The 12,935-nt window shown below is 41.0% G+C and overlaps 1 protein-coding gene across 1 annotated transcript in view; it reads right to left on the bottom strand.

Moving 5' to 3' along the window:
- The window catches only part of PRSS12 (serine protease 12), a 78,696-nt gene extending 67,482 nt beyond the window's left edge, over positions 1–11,214 (bottom strand). The window contains exon 1 of the mRNA XM_012519845.3: positions 10,134–11,214. Coding sequence (XP_012375299.3) covers positions 10,134–10,989 — 856 coding nt within the window. The 5' untranslated portion in view covers positions 10,990–11,214. The remainder of the gene's footprint in view (positions 1–10,133) is intronic.
- Positions 11,215–12,935: the final 1,721 nt, after the last annotated feature.

The raw sequence follows: 12,935 nt of genomic DNA, 5'->3' as shown, positions 1-12,935 counted from the left end.
CTTATCATAGGTTCTGTCAAGATTGAGCCTTGGCTTACCAAGCTCTACTTTTTGTTCCTGGTGACCTATCTTTCAGACTCTATCTCTGTGAATCTACTCAATATCAGGTCATATCAGTGAAGTCATGCAATATTTGTCCTTTAGTACCTGGCTTACTTCACTCAACATAAGGTCTTTGAGATTCATCCATGTTGTTGTGTGTGTCAAAACTTCATTCCTTCTTAGAGCTGAGTAATATTCCATTGTCTATATATACCACATTTTGCTTATCCATTCATCTGTTGATGGACACTTGGGTTGCTTCCAACTTTTTGCAGGAATGACTAATACTGTTATGTACATTGGTGTGCATATATTGGTTCGTGTCCTTGCTTTCAATTTTTCTGGGTATATACTTAGTATGGGATTGCTGGATCATATGGCAATTCTACAGTTAGCTTCCTGAGGAACTGCCAAACTGTCCTCCACAAAGGCTGCACCATTCTACAATCCCATGAACCATGGATGAATGTTCCCATTCCTCCACGTCCTCTCCAACACCGGTAGTCCTCTGTTTTTGTAATAGCAGCCAGTCTAATAGGGGTAAGATGATATCTCATTGTAGTTTTGATTTGCATTTCCCTACTAGCTAGTGATGGTGAGCATCTTTTCTTGTGCTTTTTAGCCATTTGTATTTCCTCTTTGGAAAAGTGTCTGTTCAAGTCTCTTGCCCATTTTTTTATTTTAGTTAGGACAATAGTTTATTAAGGAAATGAAAAAAGAGAATTGAAAGGGGAGAAAATAACAGATTCCAGGTTTCAGGTACTTGCAGGCTGGTCCAGGCAGAAAAAGGAGGAAAAGGGACAATTTAACCTCTGAGCTTGCTTTTAAAACCATTAATTATTCTTCCTACTTGCTAGTGCTTGGGGGAAAGGTCCCAGGTTTTGCCATTTTGATTGATTACCCCACCCATAAATTCCCCTGGCGGGGGGGGGGGGGGGGGGGGGGGGCAATGATAAGGCTCCTTGAGAATATGAAGGACTTTTCCTTGATCCTGGACAAAATCTTGTTCTAAATTGGTCTCTGTGGGGGCAGTTCTCAAGGGTTCTTCCAGCAGCTTTCTTGTGGGGGTCTTTTTCTCAGGATTTCCAGGTGGAATTCCATGGCCATGTGTTTCATGCCTATGTTTTTCTGCCAGCTGTCTTCCCATTCACTAAACTAGCCTGTCTCAACTGCCCCCTCAGAGGGTTTACATGCTTATTCTTAAGGGGGTACTGAAGGATGATGGTCATTCCTTTGTAATTACTTCCTGCTGGTTAGGGGCAGTAGGCTCTACCTGACAAGGTGTAAAACCCTCTTGCTACTCTGTCGTGGTTGGGGGAAGATGAATCTGACATCAAGGGTGGAGCTGGATGATATTCTTTTTATTTTTGAGATGTAGGATTTCTTTATATATGCTAGATATTGGACCCTTATTGGATAGATGGTTCCCAAATATTTTCTCTTATTGAGTAGGCTGCCTTTTCACTTTCTTAACAAACTCCTTTCTAGTTTTTCTTTCACTGCTTATGCTTTGGGTTCAGAGTTTATGAAACAATTTTGTACTACCAGATCTTGTAGATACTTCCTTACATTATCGCTAGGAGTTTTATTATCTTGGCTGTTGTATTTAGACCTTTGATCCATCTTGAGTTAATTTTTGCATAGGGTGTGAGATGGTGATCCTTTCTCATTCTTTTGGATGTGGATAGCCAGTTCTCCCATCACCATTTGTTGAAGAGGCCATTCTATCCCAGTTGAGTGGGCTTGGTGGCCTTGTTGAATATCAGTTGGCCATTTAAGGGCAGCTTTATATCAGTTCAGTATCACTGGTCATTATGTATATCCTTGTGCCAATAACATGCAGGGGTTTTTTAAAGATTTATTTTATTTATTTCTCTCCTCTTCCCCTCTCCACCCCCTCACCCCCCCCCCCCCCCCCCCCCCCCCCCCCCGCTGTCTGCTCTCTGCATCCTTTGCTGTGTGTTCTTCTGTGTCCACTTGCATTATCTGACAGCACTGGGAAACTATGTCTCTCTTTTGTTGTGTCATCTTGCTGCATCAGCTCTCCATGTGTGCAGCACCACTCTTGGGAGGGCTGTGCTTTTTTCACGCAGGGTGGCTCTCCTTACAAGGCACATTCCTTGCATATGAGGCACCCCTACATGAAGGCTCCCCTGCGTGGCATGGCACTCTGTGTGCAGCAGCACTGCATTTGGGCCAGTTTACCACATAGGTCAGGAGGTTTGGGGATTGAACCCTGGACCCTCCTTATGGTAGATGGACACTCTATCAGTTGAGCCATGGCTACTTCCCAATATATCATGCAGTTTTGACCACTGTAGCTTTGTAGTATTCTTTAAAGTCTGGTAGCATGATTTATGCAATTTCATTTCTCTTTTACAATTTTTTTTTTAAATTTGCCCTCCCAAATAAATTTCACAATTTGCTTTTCCAGGTCAGTAAAAAATGCTGTTGTAATTTTTATGGGGATTGCATTAAATCTGTAAATCAATCTGAGTAGGATAGACATTTTAATGTCTATCCATAGATGTGGAATATTCTTCCATTTATTAGGCTTCTTGATTTCCTTTAACAATGTTGTACAGTTTTCTGTGTACAAGTCCTTTATATCCCCAGTTAAGTTTATTCTTAGATATTTGATTCTTTTAGTTGTTATTGTAAAAGGAATTTTTATCTTGATTTCCTCACTTTCTCATTATTAGTGCACAGAAATGCTACTAATTTTTACATGTTGATCTTCTATCCTACCACTTTCAGGACTCATTTATCAGCTCTAGAAGTTTGCTGTAGATTTTTCAGGGCTTTCTACATATAAAATCATGTCATCTGAAAATAGTGACAACTTTACTTCTTTCTTTCCAATTTGGATGCCTGTTATTTGTTTTTCTTGCCTAAGTGCTCACGCAAGTACTTCTAATACAATGTTAAATAACAGCAGTGACAGTAGGCACCCTTGTCTTTTTCCAGCTGTGTTTCATATATACCTTTTATTATGTTGAGGAATTTCCTTCCATTCCTATCTTTTGAAGTGTTTTCATCAGGAAAGGATGCTATATCTTGTCAAATAGTTTCTCTGCATCAAGAGAGATTATCATGTGATTTTTCCTTTCAATCTGTTAATGTGGTTTAAAACATTAATTGATTTCCTTATGTTAAACCATACTTGCATACCTGGGATAAAACCTTCCTTCCCTCACACCATTCATCAAAAGGCCTAAAAGAAATATTACCAAAAGAAGCAAATGGATCAGCTACCCTTGTTTTGTAAATCCAGCTCATTCCAACTTAAAATAAATGAAAAACATGCCTATTTAGTTAACTATTAAAATGTCCTAAGAAAATATCATCCACCCATTTAAACAGAAAGAAAAAACAGTAAAAATAAAGACCCATCCCAGAAGTATTTTCTAAATAGAATTACTAACAAACAATTTTAATTTTTTTTGAAATCACAGTTTATGTGATAGGCTAAAAAAAAATATGTAATCATACTAATCCTTTCTCATCCTTTATTGAACTATGCACAAAATAGTTTTAGACATTTCTATTGTTCTGGTGGAATAGAAAGAATGCATGCATGTAAGCTTTTATTCAGATCCTTGACAAAAAAATTATACTTAAAGCTGTGTTCAGCTTATGAACTATTCCAGAGGAATAGAAAAGAGTCCATTACATGTTGTATACTTTAGTATACATAGCTGAGAAGTAAATTGTACATAATGTTATGTCTTATACTAGATGCAACATTATGGGAAAATATGCTAAATAATCATTTCTTATCTTAATTATGAAATATATCCAAAAATTCACACTGTCTGAAAATAACTGATTTGGGAAGCTATTATTTGAATTTTTCAAGTAAAGTAGGGAATGCTGGGTTAATTTTAACATTATTTTCTTTCTACACTCTATTTGACAGGTCTGGGTATACTATTTTTATCTATAATTATATTTACCCATTACTTAAACCTGCTTTATTATTGTGAAATAGTAGATTTTATTCAAATCATCCAATCATGCCAGGTCAAAATTAAAACAAATCATCTTTTAACACACAGGGCATTCCCCTGAACCAACATCTGACTGAACTCTATTTGTCTCCATTAATTCGCATCTATAATTCATAGTAATTATTCATTTATTATTCATGTACATACCTTTATTGATGAGAAAAAACTTAGTCTACTTCAAAATGAGAGCACATCCTCTGAACAAGAAAGTAAACCCATTTACATTGTGCTTATTAGAAATTTATAAATCTTATAAATTATTTCTTTGTTTTAAACATTACACAATATTATGCAAAAAAAAGCTTTTATACCTGGTTAATTTATGGTATACTAACAATGTGTCCATATATCCTTAGCAGAAAATTTCACAAATTATGTGTCCCTGAACTATCTGCACATAAGAAGTGATAACAGGAATTATCATTTTTTTGTACAGCACTGAGTGATGAAATTAAACTACACATCCTCTTATCTGTCTCCCAGAGCCAGTATCACGGGAAAGGTGGGTGTCCTCAAGCAGAGGACACAGTGATTTCATATTCATCATTATAATTGTGTACCTAGGGTGAACTCAGTAAACTTTAAATAAATGAATGAAATATATCCTTGCCTTGTTTAGCATCAGCATTTTGTATAGCTTATATTCCCTTTGGTGATCCTAACAAAAGAAGATATTGGGGCTGGATTTTCATGTGGGCTTGCAGGAGGAAAAAATTCCATTACTTTACTACTTTGCATATAGTTAATTTTTTATTAATATCGTTGTGCTGATTTGCAAGAAGAAATAGGAGAGGGGAGGGACTGCCCTGAAGAGGTAGGCTGCTAAAGAACCATCCTGCCATACCTAAGAATAAAAGCCACACTTAGAGGGTAGGAGGCATGAGAATGGCAGAGAATCAAAGCTGGAGTACTTTTGTACCATGCTAGAGGGACTTCTTATAATATGAATAATTGATCTCCTCATTTTTCAGTCATTTTGTATTGGATCTGCTATTTTTCGCCATCAAAACTATCCTGATCCAAGCCATACCCATGATGCAAGAACATGATTATCATTTGTTTTCTCTCCACATTTTCCATAGGCATCTTTTTTTTTGCATCATGTACAGAATGTATACAAATTTTATATCCATCTTTTCTGCTTAATATTACCACAAGCATTTTTCCATATTTTATATATAATCTTCACAGTTTTCACTTTAGTGGCAAGACAATATCCATTCAATGAAGGTATCACTGATTAGTCCCTTATTGCTGGATACTCAGGTTTGTCCAAATAGTTATAAATCAAATTACTTTTACAAAGGTTGTCTTAACACACACACACACACTCACACACACACACAAAACAGTGACCACATATATATACACATTCCCGGATAATAACTCAGAAAAGTTCATTGTAACTCACTATCTCATGTTCTGCTTAAAAATGAATCTCCAGGGGAGCAGATATAGCTCAAATAGTTGAACACCTGTTTCTTCCATTTACAAGGTACTGGGTTCGATCCCCAGTACCTCCTAAAGCACACACACACACAAAGTCGATTCTTACTGGGAAGCAGATGTAACTCAGTGGTTGAACGCCTACTTCCCATGTACAAGTCCTGAATTTGAACCCCAGTACCTCCTTAAAAAAAAAAAAATCTCAGACTAGAAAAGAGTCAGATAATGCCACAAATTAAAATTATTTTATATCTGCCTTAGCCTATAAAGCAGATTGAGCACAATATTTAAATCCAGCCAGGAAGTGTATCAAAATTTGTATTGCTAATAAATGTTTTCAGTACCTGCTACATAGACTTAAGGTGTGGCATTTCAAAAAAGAGATGGCTTTCAGCCAACTTTTTAATTAACATTCACTTCAAACAACAGATGGACTTCAAAGAGTACAACCTGTAAACAAAAATATTTGTCCTATATGTGTGCCTTCTCTATTTCAACCAAGAGATATGGGGTCGAGTAGGTATTTATAAATAGATTAGTGTGACAGGACAAGATGTTAGATCTGTGAATCATTCTCTCTAGTAAAATTTCAATTCTTAGAGCAATATCATTTATTCTGCCGGTTTTACCCATCAGGCACGAGTCTTCTATGGTTGAGTTCCACTTGGCTGCTTATAACAAAGAGGAGTTCCTAGTACAGCATCAAGCACGTTGCCCATCTGACATGCCAACCAGAGACTAGAAAAGTGATTCTCCCAGTCAGGGGCTCTAAAATATTGCAAGCTTGGGAAACGGACTTTGGCCCAGTGGTTAGGGCGTCCGTCTACCATATGGGAGGTCCGCGGTTCAAACCCCGGGCCTCCTTGACCCGTGTGGAGCTGGTCATGCGCAGTGCTGATGCGCGCAAGGAGTGCCGTGCCACGCAAGGGTGTCCCCCGCGTGGGGCCCCACGCGCAAGGAGTGCGCCCCGTAAGGAGAGCCGCCCAGCGTTGAAAAGAAAGAGCAGCCTGCTCAGGAATGGCGCCGCCCACACTTCTCGTGCTGCTGACGACAACAGAAGCGGACAAAGAAACAAGATGCAGCAAATTAGACACCAAGAACAGACAAACGGGGGGGGGGAATTAAATAAATAAATAAATCTTTAAAAAAAATAAAAATAAAAAAAAAATAAAATATTGCAAGCTAGTGCATGTGTGTGTGCTGGGGGGGCGGTCATGTCAGAATCAAGTTGCCTATTAATTCCTGCTGTAGAAATGTGGAAATAACCTGGCTCACATTCACTTAATAATCATATTCTGGTGAACTAGGTTGTTATTATCCCACAATTGACATATAAAAAACAGTGGTGCCATTTTCTAAAGCCTCACAGAAAGTTACCATCTCATGGTTTATGCCTGTTCCTAAGCCTAGCAGGGTTAAGTCAGGGCATGGTGGGCTCAGTTAGTCTACAAGACCACCACATCCCGGGCGGGTTTTGATGCCTTCCCACGGGTTCTCCATGAGCGTGGCAGAGGGCTTTCAGCATCCATATCACCTTGTCTCCTCGCTGGACGTACACATTCCCAAGGGTTACCTAACCAGGGCCTCTGAGGAGAGAGTCCAGGAATCTGCCTTTTAACAAGTCCCTAGGTGAGTCTGCTGCTCTTTTTGAGAACCACCTCTGTGGGCTCATTTGGGGGGTTTCCAGTCACCCTGAATGATTCTTCATTATTACCTTGCTGCAAGTCTTCCATACAATTAGGATGGAGGCATCATTTTTCGCACACAACGATGTCTGAACCACTGCAGCCTCTAGAGGTTCTTCGGTCCAACCAAAGCCACACTCTTCCCTGGCTCACCGAGTGGTTTGGATCAAGGACTGCCTCTTCTTCTTTTCCTCCCCACCCTGCCCCTTCAACTCTGCTTCAACTAACTCTCTACAGTGGACGCACCAAATGCTCCATTTCTCTTGCTACATGACTCTGGTTGCCATTTTTTTAAAAGAAGGAATCTCATTACCATACATTTTTCTTTCCTTTTGCCCTTGTAGTTTTTTTTTTCTTTTCCATAAAGGAAAAAAAAAATACTGAAGATATTAAAATCATTAAAGACTGGAAATTATGTGCATTAGGGCAAACAAAATTCCCCTTTTCTCTTCCTTTTAGACTGGTCTATGAGCTATAAAAAGATCACTTAACAGCACAGATATTTCCACGTGTGTATATAAGTAAAGAACTAGTGCAAAATGAACTGTGAAGTGAAAATGTATGTGCATATCTAACCTTATTTTCTCCTTTACTTTTGGTAATATGCCTTCTGGTATCTTCATCTGTAAAACTTAGGAACTATCTTATGAGGTTGTTATGAGAATTAAATGAAAAAACACATGTAAAGTGCTTAGTCCAATATCCAGTACAGAATGATTGCTTAATAAATGCTTGCTGTTGTTATCAAGCTAGTGCATTTTTGTGTGCATGCTCAGAGCTGGAAATTTCCTTTGAATTAATCTATTCTAAACCTGCTTTTTTTTTTTACAAAAGAGGAAACCAAAGCTCTGAGAGTGCTAAGAATCTTATCCAACACTACATAGTTAACAGTAGATTCAAACTTACCCCTTGTTTTCTAAAACACAATTTAACATTCATTTCACAATCCAATGATACTTCTGGTTCACTCACCCAACTTAAATGTGGGTCTAGGAAAGCCATAAGATTCAGAATATGCCAGTCATTTTGAAGGTGTGGGTTTTGTCTAACTAGCATCTGAGGAGTGAATGACAGCTAAAGTGGAAATCTTTGGAGATCAGGACTGAATCTCTGAAAATAATTCAATTATTACATAGCCAGTTGCTTTCTTTGCTTTCTTTGTTGTTGCTGTTTTGGGGGTAGGGGGAAGGGCATTTTTCGTCCATCTTGGGCTGGTTCTTTTGTTTCTGTTGTGTCAATCATTTTATTTCAGGAAGGACACACAATTATTAGACAGTTATGCCTATTTGGGGTTATGTCTGGTGAGTTAGCTATGAACACAAAATGAAAAAAATGCATTGCAAAGAGTCTGTCTGCTGTTTGATTTAAATGTCTATTCAACCAAGGGGTGGGAATCCAAAGGCAAACCACTCTCCTCGTTTTGAAATATAAAGCTTTAAAGAGTTCTGTGTAAGAAAGAGTGTAAATAATTTTAACTTTGAATTCCATTCTTTTTTGAAAGGATGAATTTTTATATATTAAAGAAGGTTTGTGTATTATTTTCCACACATTCATTCCCTAATAATTTTGCACCCTTATCCATTTATAAAGCTAAGAATAATATATAAATAATAAAAACTGTCAATGTTTGCTCAACATGAGATTTTGTTACAAATAATCTTTTATAGTAAATAGTAAGAATAATGCTAGAGCCCTTTCCTTGCTGTCATCTAAAATTTTTTATAGCCACATTGGCATTCTGTCCATGAAACAGGAATGTAGCGATGACTTCATTCTCTAGGATGAAGGATAATTTGTCCTCACCTTCCTATCACTTTCCCTTAATTCAAAGCACTAATGCAACTGAAGGTAAAGATGAATAAAATTTCTGTAGGAAATGACTGGCATAGTCATTATACTCCAAGAAGGTATAAAGAACAGTATGTTTCAGGATTCCAGTTCATGAACTCTTGCCTTGCTATTTGGTCTCAAAGCTGTCAAAAATTATAAAAGGGAAATTCAAATTCTGAAAGACCTAGAGATTTTCTTCCCCATGATTTAAATAAAAGAATAAAGTCTTTAATATTAAACAAAACTCCAAAATTCAAAATGAAGTATTCTTCAAAGATAACCATGTCCATTAAATTTATTATCACAAAACTAGAGTTTCTTAACTTTTTCTCTTTATGCTACCAACTAATTCTGCTTTCCTGTAAATTCCATATAAAGCTAAATGTCGGAACTTTAGAAAACTGCACTTGATTATATCAAGGTGCTTCTTCACTAAGATAAATGACTAGTTCACCTGTTCTCGCTCTTTTCCTCACTCGCTGATGAATTTGACCAGAACGTGCCCCAGACATGAACAGCATTTTGACACGTTGTAGTCTGGGCCCGGGGTCTCTTAAAATATATAATTTTACAAAACTTTACAAGAATGCAAGTTCTGCTATACTTTTCCAAAGAAAAGTAAATGGTGAGATCGAGGCAAAATTTTACATTTTTCCACATCGGGGTCTAAAGGGAGACCGGTAGGGTTATTTATCGGTTGTCATATTAAATTTAAGATACCCCTTTCCAAAACAAGTAATCAACTTTATTTCCTTCTTTGCTTTGCCTCTTTTATGTAAATATGGTTACACTTTCAAGGCAAGCTGTTCAACACACATCCACCCAGTACGCGCGCGCGCGCACACACACACGCGCGCACACACAGAGTGGCCAGAAGACAGAACATCTCTAGAAACCTAATGCTCAGCAACTTGCATAGAAACTGTCACCCCTGACAACCTTCACACACAAAACACACCTTGCTAGCAAACTCACGGTACCAATGAATTCTGCTGTTAACTCCGGGGCAGCGGGTCACCACACCCCGCAATGCAAACCGCAGCCGCACACATACGGCAGCCCCAAGCCAGGTGGCTCCGAGCCAGCCCCGAGCCGCCGTGGCTGCCCCGAGGTCACTCACCGTGACTGCAGTCGCAGTAGCCCCAGTCCACCTTGCCGTGGACGTTCCCGTAGAAGCACCAGGGTCTGCCTGCGCCGTCTGGACTCCGGCAAAAGTTGTGGCGCTGACCTTGTAACTGAGCCCAACCATCCGGTGGTGACCGTTCCAGGAAGGGGGGCACCTCTGCCCAGCTCAGACAAGTGGCGCCGAAGACAGTCACATTGACCCACGACTCTCCCGTGGGGCAGCCCCTAGGGTGCGGCCGAGGCGTGTGCCCCTCGTGGAGGGCGTGCAGGCGCTGCGCATGGAGCGCCCGCTGGGGACGCGGGACGCGGGGCAGAGGGGCCAGCGGAGGCGTCCTCTGCCGCTGCTGCGGCTGGGTAGAAAGGTAATAAGGGTACGGGGGCCCCGGAAGGGACGAATGGCGGTGGCGGAGGGAGTAACTGAGGACCCGATCAAAGCTGACCACTTCGAGGATCACCCCTAAAATCAGAGCCAACACGAAGCGGGTGAGCGTCATGGTGCCCGCGCAGCGACGTTTGGTCCATGCTCTCCAGCTCCTCTGGTTCTGAAGGGGAGGAGAGGAGGGGGCGGGGGGCGGGGCTGCAGCGGCCCTCGAATCCCCTACTCCAGCCCTCTCCCGCCCCCCGCGCGCGTACGTCCTCCACTTCCCCACTTGGCCTCCGGCTGGGTTCGCCACCTCGCCTCTGCTCCTGTCCCCAGGGGCATAGAACGTCTGGGCAACCGGGGCTAGTCTAGAGCTGTGCAATCTTGAGTTCAGCTGATTGAGAAGATCCGGAAAGAGAACACGCGGACTAGACCCGGCGGTGGGAGTGCCTGAGCCCCAGGGAGTCCGCCGAGGCACAAACCCGGACATTCTGCCCCCTGGCTGTGGGCGCCGGGCGCTCAGCCCTGCCCGGACCTCTCCTGGCCTCTGCCTGGTTCCCGGCTGCCAGCCGTTGGGCCCGGCCAGCTGCTGGGACTGCCGCAGCCTCGCTGTGCTGGAGCCAAGCCCGAGGGTGCCAACGCCGGGAACGGTACCGGATGCCCCTTGCCAGCAGGCAACACCACCAGAGCCGCGCGTCTCACGGTTCCCAAGTCTGGCAGCAGTCAATGCAGTCATCTCCTCCACCCGCGCCCCGCCTCTCTCAGATCCCGTATCTAGTTTTCTTTGTTTTGAAATCTTTACAAGTATGAATGGATGTGGGTGCAACTGTTCCCTGACAATTCCCAGGATAAAAGTTATCACAGCCCATCAGGGATGTTACAGACATTTTCTGAACTTTGAACTCCTCAAGGGCAAAATTGCTTTTCACCCAGCTTTATATCCTGATGCTTAACACGATGCCTGACACTTATTAGGCCCCAATAAATATTTGCTGAAATTAAATTCCTGAACCGACCCAGGGCGAGGAGATTGAGCCTTTCTACTTCCTGCCTCCCACTTTCCTGCCCTGGATAGCACCAGTTGTCTGGTTATTATTGGGATTCAGTGAGGCTCTCTTAATTTCCTCTCTAACCAGAGAAGACTTCATCCGTCCCATCTCCATCTCATCCAAAAAGTCCGTCCCATCTCCATCTCATCCAAAAAGTCCGTCTACACCTGCCTCATTTTTGCAAGGGAAAGGACTTGAGTTAAGCTTACTCATTTGTCTCTCCAAAGTGGACCCTGCCTGGCCACAATTTTGCAGCTGCACTGTTGGCTTGACCTTCCCTTAGTAGGTCCCTTTCAACCCCCCAAGTTCCTCATCCCACCCTCCACAAAAACGTTTGCCAGAATTTTAAAAGTCTCTGGAGCTGGATTTTTTAGAATTTTTACTTTCATTTGTTCCTGATTCTGTCACTAAAGTTAAACAAAGAAAAGGAAGGGCATAAAGAAGACAATATTTTACTTTCTGGTGTAATCATGTTTCAATGGGGGGAGGAATACTACTCCCTAATCTAATCTACTGAAAGAAAACCAGAGCAAAATTTAAAGTTTATTGTTAAAGCCAGGTTTCCATTAGGGACTGAATTGATTCCCTACACCAAGCTTCAAATAATCAATTTTTGTTTAACTTTTGCAAATCTGCTTAATTGGTTTTTATTTTCTTTTTCTTTACTCCTATTAATGAAATATTTGATGTGACTTCAGAGAGAATTGAGTAAAATTAATGAAGTCAGGATTCCCAGAAGGTCAAATAACTCAAGATGCTTTTATCCCCTATTTTAAAAACAACAACAATATTAAACAAGTTCCAAAACCATAATTAAAACTGTACTTGTGGAAGGGAGTAAAGGATAAAATATATATCTAGGTGAGGCCTATTTAGGGTTCTATAGAGCTCACCAATCACAGGTACTTGATGTAACTTGTAGAGTCGGCCCTTGTCCTTTCCACCTGTCTCTTCAACCTTGTGCTATACCAAAGTTGGAATTAACATTGAAGGAGTTAGTTCCTGAGGCATGAGGTGACCCAGTGAAGGCACATGCTGGTTTCTGGCTAGCTTCCTTGGACCCTGCTCTACTCCCTTCCCTGATGGCTACTACACCAAGCGCCTTCCTGGGGGTCTGTAACAATTCCCACACATCTTTTTACCTTGAAGAGAGAGGAGTAAAAGAAAGGACTGTTGGAGACAAGCTCCAGAGAGGAGGTTAGCCTTGGGTAGTCCAGCTCTCTGTGCCTAAGAGGATGTGAAGACTCTCTCAGGCTGCTTACATTTAACAGACCATAAAGTTGACATGTACAACTTGGAGTTACCCACAGAAAATTCCACATCTGGATATGATCACTTAAGTTGTAAAGCATACCTTTCTTAGAAAATAAAATGGCATTTATTTCAT

The sequence above is a fragment of the Dasypus novemcinctus genome, chromosome 1, assembly GCF_030445035.2.
Source record: "Dasypus novemcinctus isolate mDasNov1 chromosome 1, mDasNov1.1.hap2, whole genome shotgun sequence".
Lineage (NCBI taxonomy): Eukaryota > Metazoa > Chordata > Mammalia > Cingulata > Dasypodidae > Dasypus > Dasypus novemcinctus.
This window is presented reverse-complemented; position numbering and strand designations above follow the sequence as displayed.